The sequence below is a fragment of the Periplaneta americana genome, chromosome 15, assembly GCF_040183065.1.
Source record: "Periplaneta americana isolate PAMFEO1 chromosome 15, P.americana_PAMFEO1_priV1, whole genome shotgun sequence".
Lineage (NCBI taxonomy): Eukaryota > Metazoa > Arthropoda > Insecta > Blattodea > Blattidae > Periplaneta > Periplaneta americana.
The window spans coordinates 11,671,568-11,687,210 of NC_091131.1; the positions used below are offsets into that span (position 1 = coordinate 11,671,568).

General features: G+C 40.3%; 1 protein-coding gene across 6 annotated transcripts in view; it reads left to right on the forward strand.

The window, feature by feature from the left end:
* tweek (transmembrane protein KIAA1109 homolog tweek) overlaps positions 1–13,936 on the forward strand; it is a 278,923-nt gene extending 264,987 nt beyond the window's left edge. For all 6 annotated transcript variants that reach the window (XM_069846680.1, XM_069846681.1, XM_069846682.1 and 3 more), the window contains 4 exons: positions 749–940; positions 5,778–5,908; positions 8,372–8,586; positions 13,381–13,936. In XM_069846680.1, the coding sequence (XP_069702781.1) occupies positions 749–940; positions 5,778–5,908; positions 8,372–8,586; positions 13,381–13,612 (770 nt within the window). In that variant the 3' untranslated portion in view covers positions 13,613–13,936. The remainder of the gene's footprint in view (positions 1–748; positions 941–5,777; positions 5,909–8,371; positions 8,587–13,380) is intronic.
* The last annotated feature ends 1,707 nt before the right edge of the window (positions 13,937–15,643 follow it).

Here is a 15,643-nt window from a genome sequence, read left to right on the forward strand (position 1 = left end):
GTTTTATTTATTTATTCAATTTATTTATTTTAATTATTTATTAATTAAATTAATTAAATTAATTTATTATATTTAATTTGTTAATTTTATTTATTTATCTAATTAATTTAATTTATTTATGTATTTAATTTATTTAATTAATTAATTTTATTAATTTTATTTATTTGTACCATTTGTAGGTAATATACAATATTCCCCACATTTCTCTTTTATGGTCTGTTTTTTGTTTTCACTCTGTGTTATGCTTTGTCCATTGAGGCAGTGCAGTTATTGGGAAAGCTGAAAGAGTGTCTTTCTTCTTATGATTACAATAAATTTAATTATTATTAAATGAAGATTATGAAAACTTTCTACTGTTACAAAATTGAAATAATATATTGACACAACTTACCATTCTGAATCGTACTAGAATAAGTCCTAGGTCAAGGCTTCCACTTTAAATTCACGTATTTTGCGCATCCCAATTTTCACTGGCCATAATGGGTAAAAAAAAAATACGGTAATTTAGAACTCATAGCAAACTTCAGCATTGTACAAACAAACAAAATGACTGGATTGGATAGCGCTATGTGCACAAAAGATCTCAGCAGATGGTACTTATCTTCTGGACATGCCATTCAAAACTACAGCAACTATTTGGATTTTATGATATAATTAAACCATCATTGCAAAGAAAATGACGAGCAAGGTAGAAGTACTCAGTGCAGGCTCCGTATTTGTTTTATTGAGAGGGCGCTGTGTGTTGCAGCTGTGGACCGCTTCCCAAGTCTGGAACGAGAGCGGCTGGAGAGCTCATCTGAGCAGCAGAGGTCCAGGAGCAGCAGCAGCAGCAAACTGCAGGACCCCAACCACACCCGAGAGGTGATATTCGCTCTGCCCTCACTCCAGCTACACCTCAAGACAGAACACCTGCAGGCAGCCAAGACCCCTGACGTGGCTGGTATGTAGGAGATAACATACTGTAACTTAAAATTCAAAACAATAATATAGTTTTATTCTCACACCAATAATTACTTCCTATGATTTAGTTTAAATACTCCCGTCAACAATGGGATTTCCACTCCACACAGTAACACAATATTCGTTGCACTCCACAGACGACAATGACAATTTACTTGGATTATTGAGAACAACAATGAGCTGTTAATCTTAACAACTAATGTTCACAAAGCACTATTTACAAAATAGAACTGTTAGTTCTCAGTTCACAGTTCGTTTGCCTTGGCTAGCTCTTCTAGCTCAGTCACTCAAGTTCACAGTATCTCGAACCCCAGACCTTCAGAGACAATCCGCTGAACTTCGAACTCAGGTCCCCCAACTGCGGTCCACTGCACTCAAACTCAGGACTTCCGGCTCCCACAGTTACGGACACAACTCAAGTCGAACTCCGGTCTCGAAGCTGGCTTCACTGCTACACAAGACTGGCTGGCTTGCTGTCCAACGATTACAACAACGACTGCTCAAGTTCACTCGCGTGTCGTATTTTATAACCAAACCATAGTTACGAGAAACTACGATTTCGCGAACAATCTTCAGATACCGAGAGGATGACGCCTATCCAGACTTCTCTGGATTTCTCCCCTCTCTGCCGCGATCACTCTCTCTCCTCTCCTCTCCTCTCCTCTCTATGCCACAGCACATGCCCCAGGAAGCAGATGCGTGCACAACTTGCGCCGAACCACGGCCGACCTAGCCCTTCTTCTGCCAGTCGTGAGATCGAATCTCACATGGCTGTCACAATACATATATAATAATAAATTTAGCTTCCCTTATGAAAAGGTTGCCAGATTTGACAAAGCATATTACATATAATTTGGAAACACACCTAAAAGGTAAAATGATATACATCTGAAACGGTTAGGGAATCGAATATACAAAATGTGCCCAATGGGCATTTACAGTTACAGTTAAGAAAGGGGGAAAAAAAATATCATCAGATAGGTTAGAATGATTTGAATGCCATATACCGCGAGAAAAATAATAGTACGGATTTATTGGCATTGATATCTAAACCAATCAACAGCCATCGGTTAAGATAACTTGAAATTTCCATTATCACTCCCATACAAATGTTTTCTCAATATCTGAACCGATCCTTTGAGGGCACTAATGGCTATTTCCTTCATAATGCTGTGTGTTAGCCCCAGGTTTTTACATTTGTTGGCAAAGAAGGAGGGTATGGTACCACGTGCTCCTACCATCAGACCTATTACATCAATATGGGACAGGCTATATTTATCTTTATAGAACGGGATTGTTGTTCATAGATCCGTTTCTTTTCACTGTCCACCTCATGCGGTTGATCTGTATGTGTCTCAAATCTGATGGTGGGATCGAGAATGTATGCCGAGTTGTTCTTAATGGCAATGATATCAATTCGCCGAACACTTCCTTGTGTGGCTAGTCCCTGCACCTCTTGATGGACTGTAAACCCTACTTCCTTCAGTGCCTCGGCCAGCATAGAATGGACAGCATGGTGACGGATGTTGCGAAGGGCCTCACTATAGGGGCAGAAGCCAAGGATGTGGGGAAGAGTTTCAATCTCGCTGAGACAGTGCCTACAGCGGGTACCATCCCGACTTCTACCCGGTACAGCTCGGAAAAAGCACGTGGTCATCTTCGATATTACTTAATAATTATATTCGTCATTGGATTCTAAGTTTGTGGGTCCAAGTCTGGTGAAAAATAATGAATTTTTAAGGCTGGGATTATGATCAATGTTCGTTTGCATCAGGGGCATATTTTGCGGGCTACCGGGGCTACCGGCGGTAGCCCAAGGAAATTACAAAAAAAAAGTTTATAATATAACATAATGTAATAATTTTGTATTATTAGTTTTACCATAGTAATTAAAATTAAAGTAATTGTTAGATATATTTTGTGTAATAATAGGGTCAGCGGTAGCCCAAACCCTTTAACCAGTATACACCTCTGGTTTGCATTATGTTCCATTATGGTGAAGTTTGTTGAAGTCTGACAAATACAAGCTCCATGTTTTGATTATGGTCAACATCAGAATGAAAGAACGCAAGACGGCGTTGATTCAACAATGTCAAGGTCTAGCATCCACAAACGCAAGTTGAACGTCATCCAGTCACAAATCAGAAGTGTGGTGACGAACTTCTTTTGTTTTTACCAGGGGCGATTTCTCAGGGCATGCTATGCTTGCTGTGCAAGCCCAATATTTTCGTAGAATGTGTATTTCTCAAAATGACGTTACATACATTAAAATTTATTTTGATTTGTAGAACATTGTATAAGCGTAATATCATCCGCAGGTTGCACACCGCAAGTATCGCAACGCTTGCTCGTTTCTCGGAGCTACAGGAAAGACGTAGAAATAGCGAGAATATGATGCGTGCGCAAGTGCCTTCCTCCTTAGTCCGTCCTAGGCGCCCATGCTTCTGTTATGTGTTGTTTGAAGCTCTGGTCCGAGAGCTACACCAACGACTATTTAACGTTACACAGAGCAGTATTGACAGCGGGAATGTGCTGTGATTTGCGAGTGCAATGTAATTGTATGAGCGGAACACATGTGTTAGCTGCTGCATGTATTATTAATTCTTAAACACTAATTTGAAGTATTGCAATGAGTTCGGAATTGTGTGTTGTTGAAACCTTATTATTAAATCCATTTTCCCGAAGGACTATTCAAGAGAAGACAGACATTATAGAGAATATGTGCGCTCGTTCAGTGCATCTCAATACAACAATGTGCATTGGTTGGCAGGGTCGAAAAAAAAAACTAAATAACTTTTGTTGGCCATGTTTGTAATATTATATCGAACTTCTACATCTGATAAGCGAATATGATCTATGAGTCATAATGATTTCATAATTATAAAATTAGTTATTTATGCTACTTGTGAGGTAAGTGCATCTTTATTGCACGAGTGCTTAAATTACACGAGTGCAATAAAGATCACGCTCACAAGTACCATACGTAATTTTATCCATGACCATAACGAAAAATTATGTTTTATAAAAGAAAATATGTTGAAAATAAGTCCTCATGTAATCACATACCATGGCATGGATTTTAGAATCAATACGTTACTAGGTAGGTCATGATGTAGGAGGCCATGATTAGTAAAGAATGGTATCTAAGGCATTGGATAAATAACAAATTATAATTAATTATATAATTTTAATATATATTTTTTCACTTTAAACGTGTCTTTTTGAAGTTTCAGGGATTATTTAGAAGTGTTCACGGAACTAATGTGATTAAAATAATTTCACATTTTACTTCTGTAAACTTAAGAGGAATATTAAAACTTAATTAATCATCGTGTCTGTTTAGCTCAGTTGGCTAACGCGTGTTTTAAAATCCTATAAAACCAACTTCGTAGGTTCAAGTCTCCTCGCATCCCAAAAGGTAAATTATTACAAAATTTTAAAAAGATGCATATTAGATATGGATGTAATGTACAAATTACGACGTAGCAGATAGAGAAAAGAGAAGGAGATTGAGTGTATGTATACTTAAGAAATGATAATAAAGAAGTAGAGGTAGTGACATCTAGTAACTAATATATTAACTTCTTGAGTAATAGTTCAATGGAAAAGTATACGTGTGTACCCGGGTATTAGGAAAATACTAATGAACTGTGAGATAAAGTTCAAACTGTGAGGTAAAGTCTTTATCTCACTAGTGAAATAAAGTAATGTTGAATAAAAGCCTACTTTACAAACGCAAAAGTATTTAGTAAAGGCATGTTTTTCGTTATGGTCATGGATAAAAATTATTTATGTGGGTCTGATTATATTTATTAATTATGAATTATTATATCCTTCCATCATCCCCTATCAATAAAAGAGCAAGCCTAACTTTCGTGATTAGCATTCGCTCCTGGTTTTTACCTCTTCTTTCGTTATAAATGCGGCCATATTGCTATTGAAATATTAAATAAAATAATATTAATTTAAAATTATGTAATACGAGGAACAATCTCTTGATTGAATGTGTCATGTCGCATGGATATCCATTATATATGGTATAAAACACATTTTTTTCTAATATTTAAGAGTTCAAAATTGAAAACATAATAGTTGTAGGGGTTGGGATGTGTTGTCCCCCCACCACAGGAACAACACACCCCCACCCCTACAACCGACGAATGCAAATAACAGTATGCAAGATCAACAGGAACATCAGTAGTTCGTAGGACACTGAAGATGACACAGAACCGGCATCGAAACGGGCCGTCTGTCTAAGGTACATAATCTTTTTTAAAAATTTTAACACTTTTAATGTGTCATTAAACAATTTTAAGTATTTTACAACTTTTTTTATGGAACTCTCTGCATCATAATCCACAGTTAATTCCCGATTTTCCACGCAAATCGTCTGTAGCTGATGACTGTTTGGCCAAGCACCTGCATAGAATTGGAATATATCAGTCCCCTAACTGTCCATTGTGCAACTCAAATCAAGAAATGGATTCGGAACACCTCAAAATCTGTGCTTCAGTGGCTGACCATGACAATATCTTTGAAAAAAATTGGAGTGCAAGAGGTCAAATGACTTTATTGTCAAACGCCTGGCATTAGAAAACAACAGCAACTTGAAACCGAGTTGTTGGATAACTTTCGACGTTGGACCTCACACTCATTCTCATGTAGTTCTCAGTAACTCCCTTTCAAATGAGAAAAATTAATAACGAACAGAAATATTTTTTTTTTTGTCTTTAATAAGAGAATAGTGGTAAGACTAAGTGATTCTATGAAAGAATATAAAGATTAGATAATGTGACATTCTTTTATTTCATTGACAGGTCAGAAACCTCTTGTGGAGTGCAGCTTCATTACAGAATTTGAGGATCACATATTTGTAACTGTGGATGCCGAAGCATTTTTCTTCCTCCACGATCTCATAACTTCTTACGTCAAGGAAAAAGAGAGAGTGGTATGTATACTTATGACTTAATGAACAATGAACAACGTGATAATCTAATTAATGTGTATCACAGCCAACTAGAATGTACGCAGCTGCTCATGTTGCAGCAGAAACTGAATTTTCAGGGTTCTCATGTATGGCAATGTGATGCTGAATGTTCCACATAACGTGATTTCAAAAACAGGAAAAATTTACATTATACTGAGTTGATGCATACCTCACTGTACATTAAATACTAATGTTAAATGTGCAGAAGAAAATAAGATTTCACTTGAATAAATCCAAAGATTTTTATGTATACTAATGTAATTCATACGTCTCTCTCTCTCTCTCTCTCTCTCGTGTGTGTGTTTTTTTTTTCATGAAGTGCTGTATCACAGCATGCCCCATTACGAAAGTGGGTGTGGGTGGGGGTGGGGATATGGGTGTAGGTGTATGTGTGTGTATGGGTGTGTGTGGGTATGAGTATGGGTGTGTGTGGGTGTATGTGGGTATGAGTATGGGTATGTGTAGGTGTGTGGGGGTGCGAGTGGGTGTGGGTGTGTGTGTGTATGGGTGTGGGTGGGTTTGTGTGGGGATGTGGGTGGGTATGTGTGTATGGGTGTGGGTGGGTTTGTGTGGGGGTATGGGTGAGTGTGGGTGAGTGTGGGTATGGGTGTGTGGGGATGTGAGTGTGGGTGGGTGTGGGTATGGGTGTGTGTGAGTGTGGGTGGGTGTGGGTATGGGTGTGTGTGGGGGTGAGTATGGGTGGGGGTGGGTAGGGGTGTGTGGGTGGGTGGGTTAGTGTGGGGTTGTGGGTATGGGTGTGTGTGGGTGGGGTTGTGGGTATGGGTGTGGGTGTGGGTATGGGTGTGTTTGGGGGTGTGGGTGGGTGTGGGTATGGGTGTGTTTGGGGGTGTGGATGTGGGTGGGTTTGAGTATGTGTGTGGGGGTGTGGGTGGGTGGGTGTGTGTGTATGGATGTGGGTGAGTGGGTGTGGGTATGGGTGTGTATGGGTGCGTGGGTGGTTATGGGTGGGGGTGGATATGGGTGTGTGGGTGGGTGTGGGTATGGGTGGTTTTGTGTGGGGTTGTGGATATAGGTGTGGGTATGGGTGGGTATGGGTATGGGTGTGGGTGGGTGTGTGTATGGGTGTGTTTCGGGTGTGGGAGGTGTGGGTATGTGTGTGGGGGTGTGGGTATGGGTGTGTATGGGGGTATGGGTGGGGGTGGGTGTGGGTATGGGTGTGTGTGAGTGTGGGTGGGTGTGGGTATGGGTGTGTGTGGGGGTATGGGTGGGGGTGGGTGTGAGTATGGGTGGGTGTGGGTATAGGTGTGTGTGGGGGTATGGGTGGGGTAGATGTGGGTATGAGTGGGTGTGGGTATGGGTGTGTGTGGGTATGGGTGAGTGTGTGTGGGTGTGGGTATGGGTGTGTGTGGGGGTGAGTGTGTGTGGGTGGGTGTGGGTATGGGTGTGTGTGGGGGTGAGTATGGGTGGGGGTGGGTAGGGGTGTGTGGGTGGGTGGGTTTGTGTGGGGTTGTGGGTATGGGTGTGTGTGGGTGGGGTTGTGGGTATGGGTGTGGGTGGGTGTGGGTATGGGTGTGTTTGGGGGTGTGGATGTGGGTGGGTTTGGGTATGTGTGTGGGGGTGTGGATGTGGGTGGGTTTGGGTATGTGTGTGGGGGTGTGGGTGGGTGGGTGTGTGTGTATGGGTGTTGGTGAGTGGGTGTGGGTATGTGTGTGTATGGGTGCGTGGGTGGTTATGGGTGGGGGTGGATATGGGTGTGTGGGTGGGTGTGGGTATGGGTGGTTTTGTGTGGGGTTGTGGATATAGGTGTGGGTGGGTGTGGGTATGGGTGGGTGTGTGTATGGGTATGGGTGTGGGTGGGTGTGTGTATGGGTGTGTTTGGAGTGTGGGTATGTGTGTGGGGGTGTGGGTATGGGTGTTTGTGGGGTGTGTGTATGGATGGGGGTGGGTTTGTGTGGGTGGGTGTGGGAATGGGTGGGGGTGTGTGTATGGGTGTGGGTGGGAATTTGGGTGTGTGGGTGTGGGTGGGAGTTTGGGTGTGTGTGTGGGGGTGTGTGGGTATGGGTGGGTGTGGGTGGGGGTGTGGGTATGGTTGTGTGTGGGAGTGTGGGTATGGGTGTGTGGGTAGGTGTGTGTGGGGGTGTGGGTATGGATGTGTGTGTGGGGTTGTGGGTGGGGGTGTGTGTATGGGTGTGGGTGGGAGTTTGGGTGTGTGGGTATGGGTGGGTGTGGGGGTGTGTGTGTATGGGTATGGGTGTGGGTGGGAGTATGGGTGGGGGTGTGTGTGGGTATGGGTGTGTGCGTGTGGGTGTGGGTATGTGTGTATGTGGGTGTGTGTGCGTTTGCGTGTGGGCAGTCAGTGTGTGTAGTTGTGGGTGCGTGTGTGTGTCTCTCTCTCATGCTTGCTTGTTATAACTGTCACTCTACTCAGTCATCTTTGATAACTGTTGCACAAACTTTCGGCAGACCGGTTCTGTGAGTGGAGGTGCAAGGGCTGTGAGCCCTGACCCTGACAGCAGGCGTGGCAGGGACGCCTCTGGCAGTGCGAGTGGAGGAATGGGCGCAAGTGGTGCCACGAGTGATGAAGAGAGAAAACGCAAAGCTTTCGACCCAGCCGAGATGTTCACCAAAGACTGGAGAAATTATCACTGCAAGACTTGGCACCTGGAGCCCACTGTGAGGTGAGGCATGCAGTTCATCTTGGCTTGTTGCTTAGTCAACTGTCCGAAGACAGGGCTGGGCCTCATAAGTGATACCAACAAGGCAACTAGGCCAAGAGAAATAGGGTAGGATGGCGAGTTCCTTTCCCCCTCCATTACATACATCATAGCTTAATTACTGAAAATTATCCTGTCCACTACTGCATGCACAGCAGACAAGTTCTCTGCAGCTTTAAATGACAGATTTGGAGAGCACATCCTCTCTGGAAACTTGTAACTCCTTGCTCACCAAATCAGAGTTCACTACATATTTGTCTGTGGGGAAAAGTAAAATGTGCAGTATATACTGGGTGTTCAGTTCAAAATGTGTCTTGGCTCGCTGTATGCCGTCATGTGGCTAGCTGATGAGCCTAGAGAATTCAATCTTCCTACACTTCCGCAGCTCAGGTGTATAATCTCAGAGGCAGAGAATTGGCTAGCAAGTACGGCGTTCATTCTGAACAGTACGTGCTGATACATACGGTAACGCCGGTAGTGGCAGGAATGTGAACTGTTTGGAAATATGTACTGTCGGGATATGGGGAGAGGGTTAAGACGATTACTTATGTATTTGTTGACATTAACTTCGACGGTCAACATGGACACGGAGCATTTGATTTGTATTGTGGAATGTTACCGTATGCAACCGATGATAACAAATACCCTGCGTACGACTTGCCGGCGCAAAACACAGTTCGAAAGAGGTTATGGTAGCACACAGACCGTACAGACTGCCATCTGTTGCTACGACGTTCAAGTTATACCGTACACGTTCTCAAGTTCAGATTGAACGCCTTGAATAATAGGCAACTTCTCTAACATATAAGCTGAAACTCACTTCAAATCGGTGACCCAACAACAGTGACGTCATGACACACTTTGAAATGAACACCCAGTACTGACATGGCTCATGCATGCTTAATGAATTGAATTCAGTAATCGTGTTATAGAGCATTTCACAAGAAGAATTTACAAAAATATTTCACAATAAAATGAAACTTGTATTGCCACTATTGAGAAACTTTTATCATCCAGTCTGCTGTCGAAAAATCTGAAAGTTAGAATTTATAAAACAGTTATATTACCGGTTGTTCTGTATGGTTGTGAAACTTGCACTCTCACTTTGAGAGAGGAACAGATTAAGGGTGTTTGAGAATAAGGTGCTTAGGAAAATATTTGGGGGTAAGAGGGATGAGGTTACAGGAGAATGGAGAAAGTTACACAACACAGAACTGCACGCATTGTATTCTTCACCTGGCGTAATTAGGAACATTAAATCCAGACTTTGAGATGGGCAGGCCATGTAGCACGTATGGCGAATCCAGAAATGCATATAGAGTGTTAGTTGGGAGGCCGGAGGGAAAAAGATCTTTAGGGAGGCCGAGACGTAGATGGGAAGAAAATATTAAACTGGATTTGAGGGAGGTGGAATGTGATATAGGGACTGGATTAATCTTGCTCAGGATAGGGACCGATGGCAGGCTTATGTGAGGGCTGCAATGAACCTCCGGGTTCCTTAAAAGCCAGTAAGTAAGTAAGGAAGTATTGCCACTATTAGACATTGCTTTCAACATCTCTTATGATATTATTAAGTGACTTTACAATCAGGGCGTTAAAAAAGCATTCAGTATTCTGAAAGGTGGTAGTTTTCCTCAAAGCTAGGAAAGCTAGGAGAAAGTCTAATAGACATGGGTTCTAAAATTAAATTTTATACAAAACAAGGACTTTGAAATTTGTGTATCCCATCGGAAATTCAGTAAACAAAAGGGTAAGAATATGTGCAGTCATTTGGCTCTGTATACTCAATTAGAAAGAAGGAAAGACTCACAGGAGAAGGTATACATATTGTTCTTATAATATCAATTTCAAAGCTCTTGTTTCGTAGAAAATTTTATTTTAGGACCCATGTTTATTAGAGTTTTTTTTCTTGTTTTGATGAATATTAATACCTCTCAGAATCAGAATATTGAGTGCTCTCTCTCTCACTCACTTTTAAATCTCATTGTTCATCTCCTGTGATGTTGATGAACAAGTACTGATATCTCGGAAGATATTAATTTTAGGATCCATGTTTATTATACATTGTTGTCTTGTTTTGATGAACACTACTAACTTCTCAAAATACTGATTTTTTTTTTTTACCTGCTGCCTATAGGTAAAAATGATGTTAAGATAGAGGGATCTAGATTGCTGGAAGTTATAGCTTGTTATGCAGTCATGAAACGTAGATTCCAGTACACACAGGAACTACCGGCATTGTGTGAATTGTGTTGTCCTGTTAAAAATATCTGTAGAATTTTATTAACCTCTTACTTAAAATTATCTCACATTCAAATAACACACAGGTTAAGATAAAAGAAATATCGATTGCTACAAGTTAATATTGCTTAACAAGAGTTTCTTTCTTTAGTTAAGCACACTTTTTTTTTTCAGTTTGTTGTGTTAAAAAGGTTGCAAAGGATTCTGTGTTTGTAGCACTTTTTTCACTAATGGCTGAATTATGTTTTTGAGAATAATGAATTTCATCCAGTACTTGATAAATTATTTCATTTATATATGTACATTTGCATATTGAGTTTTTTGCTTTAAAGAACTCGTACTGTTCTCTTCAAAATGTAAATCGGCCTAATCATCATTCCCAATTTTTCCATGGGATTTCGGCACAAGCTTCGTTTGTGTATCGCATTTTGTGCACTGTTACAAAGAAGAAAAGTGGAAATATCATTTTGTGGGTTGGACCATTTGTGCGCTGAGTGCCTCATATATAAATTACACATACTGTATAGGTACTGTGCATATATCTGTTGTAATGAATATTTTGCACCATCCATACTAAACCTCTGAAGCAAACACACTATGCAACATAGCTATTTCTTAAATACAGTAGAACCCCGATTATCCGTCACCCTATTAACCGATTGGTAGATTATCCGACTGTCTATTTCTCGCTCTTTTTTTTCTTCAGAAATAAATCATTTATATGAACTACTGTTTTGTACATCATATTAGTAGGTTCTACATATGTTTTTGCTAGAGAATGATATTACAAGCCTTTATTGTTACACAGGATTGTCTACTGTTCTAATTGCCGTTCTATAATACAACATTGTATATAAAATGACATGTCTTCCATGGGTGTTAACAGAAAACGTGTTGTGCTAAGTATTGAAAAAATGAAAATAATTGAATGGTTTGAGAAAGAGAAACTGTGGCTCATCGCCCATCAGAATACGAGATTGGAGTTACAACTACGCAATTTAATAAAAAACAAGGATAAAATGTAAAAAAGAATGTAAATCTACAACATGAGACCTCTTTTATTCCTATCTTTCCTGAGACTCATTACAAAGAGCTTTCTTGCCCCTTAAAAATCCGTCGTTGACAACCAGACTTAAATTAGTGAACTTCTGATCCACTACCTAGTGAGTTAAATACAAGACCATGGAGGAAATTACAAAATCTTTCACGATAAGGATTATCCGATTTTTTGTATAAACCGTTCAGTCCATCCCCTTCATTACCACAGATAATAGAGGTTCTACTGTATATGACAGATAAAGAGTGTAAATTTGTAGGAATAGAAAGTTGAGGCAAATGATAGTTTATATGGAAAACTAGTATTCCGTCTTACCACTGTAGTGTTGAATGCCCTATCTATATATTTGTCCATCTGTCTCAGAAACTTTCTACTTACTTACATATCACCATTTTGTATTATTATTATTTTTTTTCAAATGACTCACTAATATTGTATGAAAAATTGTTAAATTTGATGTGCATCATTCTCAGTTATGGACTCAGATACTGAATACATGAACTTAGAAGAAATTGCTGCATTTAGACTGACATGCACAGAAGATGGAATTAAAAAAAATTCGTAATAGCATCACAGTACTTTTTTAGAATGGTAAAGTGAAATGGATCAGGAACACTTATTAAAATGTGCCAAATTAACAGATTCGGAATATGTATGGTAAGACTTTCCTGTGCTAAATTTCAACGTACCTCGTTTAACATGTTTCAACCTATTTATGGGTCATCTTCAGAACTGGTCATTGTTGGTCTTGGCGCCACTTGTTCTGTTTCCTGTGAGGGTGTGTTCCTGTGGTATAGCGTAGAGTCAAAGAGAGTGTGTGTTTTGAAGTTGAGTTGTGTGTTGAGAATTTCGTTGAGGTGTGTTTTTGTGTGTCTGCAGATCGTTTCAAACACGTTACAAAGAACACGTCACAGCCATAACAAAATTACAAAACACCTCCACATATGCAGAACACATCACAAATGCTAACCACACCCACAGAGACATCAACACAGACAAGAAAATACTACACATCCAACCAAAAAGCCGGAAACTAAACACATGAGAACAATATGAAATTTACAGACACACAAAAACACACCCCAACGAAATTCTCAACACACAACTCAACTTCAAAACACACACACACTCTTTGACTCTACACTATACCACAGGAACACACCCTCACAGGAAACAGAACAAATGGCGCCAAGACCAACAACGACCAGTTCTGAAGATGACCCATAAATAGGTCGAAACATGTAAACGAGGTACATTGAAATTTAACACATTAAAGTCTTACCATACATATTCCGAAGTGATACAGTGTTAAAAGTTGTGTAATCAAGATGTATGTACAAATTAACAGAACTGATTAAATTTTCTTGGAAACGAACCTCCATTGCAGATAAGTTTAGAATGACGACAAAATGTAAAATGAGACAACCCCATTCTTCTTATGCGTGTGTAACACATTTCAGGCTGCTGTCATGGGCTGGCAAAAGTATAGAGCCATATGGAGTGGACTACATCCTGCAGAAACTGGGGTTCTCTCACGCACGAACAACGATTCCCAAGTGGATGCAGCGAGGGTTCATGGATCCGCTAGATAAAGTACTGGCTGTGCTGATGTTGAGGATGATCACCGTGGTGAGGGAAGAACCACCGGCAAGTGAAGGTGATTCTGACAGGAAGAGGACGGACGGGAAGTAGAAGTATTAAGTTAACATACTATCTGATAGTAATAAGTTCTCCCTTGCTAAGATTAACCTTTCTGCTGGAGATGAAGTTTCATGAATGACGTGTTTTGTATGTATATATTTACACACGCAAAGATTAAATGTAGAAAAGAGAGACTTATATTTAGAGCCTGAATTTATATGTACTGAAAGTTAATATTTTTATTCAGTAAATTTTATAAACTTTTTTTGAACTTAGTTGGGAGGCCGGAGGGGAAAAGACCTTTGGGGAGGCCGAGACGTAGATGGGAGGATAATATTAAAATGGATTTAAGGGAGGTGGGATATGATGATTGAGATGGATTAATCTTGCACAGAATAGGGACCAATGGCAGGCTTATGTGAGGGCGGCAATGAACCTCCGGGTTCCTTAAAAGCCAGTAAGTAAGTAAGTAAAGGCTGGTTCATAATAAACCGGGAACGAGAACCAGAATGAAAACGAGAAGCAGAGGACGTGAATATGAAAATTTTTGATTCACAATAAACCGAGAACGTAGACGACTATGCATATTGATATGTATCTCAATAACGATATATAAAGTCGATATTACGCATTCTGATGTTATTTGTGTATAATTGACCAATGGCGTTCTCTCATGAGTACAAGGCAGTCAAGATAAACACAGGTTAACCAACTTAGAAATTTCAACTGAAACATTTCATTAGTTACGGTACTATAAATATGCCCATGCATCTTTATTATCACAACCTATTTTAAGTCTACCATAACGTAAAATAATCAGAGAAGAAACATTTGTAATAGAACAAAAATGAACACAACAGTAATTATTGAATTGAAGCATGAATATGTAGTGTGTAATACAACCAATAGAGTAATAAAATATGATTCACTTACGATCGGTGTTCAAAGATGCAGCTATTGAAAGCCACGTATTCTCCTTCATTTTCTCATCTTTATACGAGGCGCGCCGCTTATCGTAAACGTGAGGATTTTCCTCATCACTCAATATTAGAATCTCATCAAATAAAACTTGCTCCATGATGCACAGCACAGAACAAAATAATGAATAGGTTATGTCACGGTCTTCTTGCTACAAAATATACGACGACAAAATAGCTTTTAGATGGCAATAGAATGAATCTAGTGGGCTGTGATCGGAAACGTGAACGCCAAAGTTGAAACTTGGCCAACTCTCCGTTCCCGATCCCGGGCTCTGGCAAGCTTTTCGTTAATTGTGAATGCTCACGTTTAAATGTATACATTTCAGCAGTTTTACCGTTTTCGTTTTCGTTCAGATTCTCGTTTCCGGTTTATTGTGAACCAGCCTTAAGTAATGCGGGAACTTGGCTTACATCATTCACTCCAGCATTCTCCTTTAGTGGGAAATGTGCTGAAGCTTGTAGTTCTTTCAGCCGCCATAAAGGCGTTGCACTTGGTGCACCATAGGAGGCGAACTACATAACATCGTATGATGAGGATTAATGGTGCATTGGTGGAATGCTGGCAGGGGAAATGGGAGTACCTTGGAAAACCTACTACCAAACACAGTCTTTGTCCATCACAAATTCTAGTTGGACCTGGCGGGTTTCGAACCTGGGTTACCTGATGCTCTAGCCATTTGGCTAATGGTGTGTCCAGTTTGTAAACATACAAGCCATGTCCCCAGCAAATAGGGATTATAAAGAATGGACACTTCGCGTCGGTACCTTTGATGTAGCCGGACTGATTTCAGTGACCTTCAAGCCAGCTAGAGCATGAGATTCTGCTTTCTCCCTAGAGTTGGCGCTGACATCACACCAGCAGTCGACACAGTGGAAATATAACACATATAATTAATACATCTAGGTACATTATGTACTCAAAATAAATTGGATCCATAAAATAATAAATCCATCATTAACTGTAATGTCTAGACTCTAGAGTTCCTTTATAATGAGAGTTGAGACGTTGACCCCAACAACAATTAAAATATGTAATGATTTAATAGCACTGAAAATGGAAAAAGAAAACTCTTATGAGAAGTAAAACCATATACCTATATTA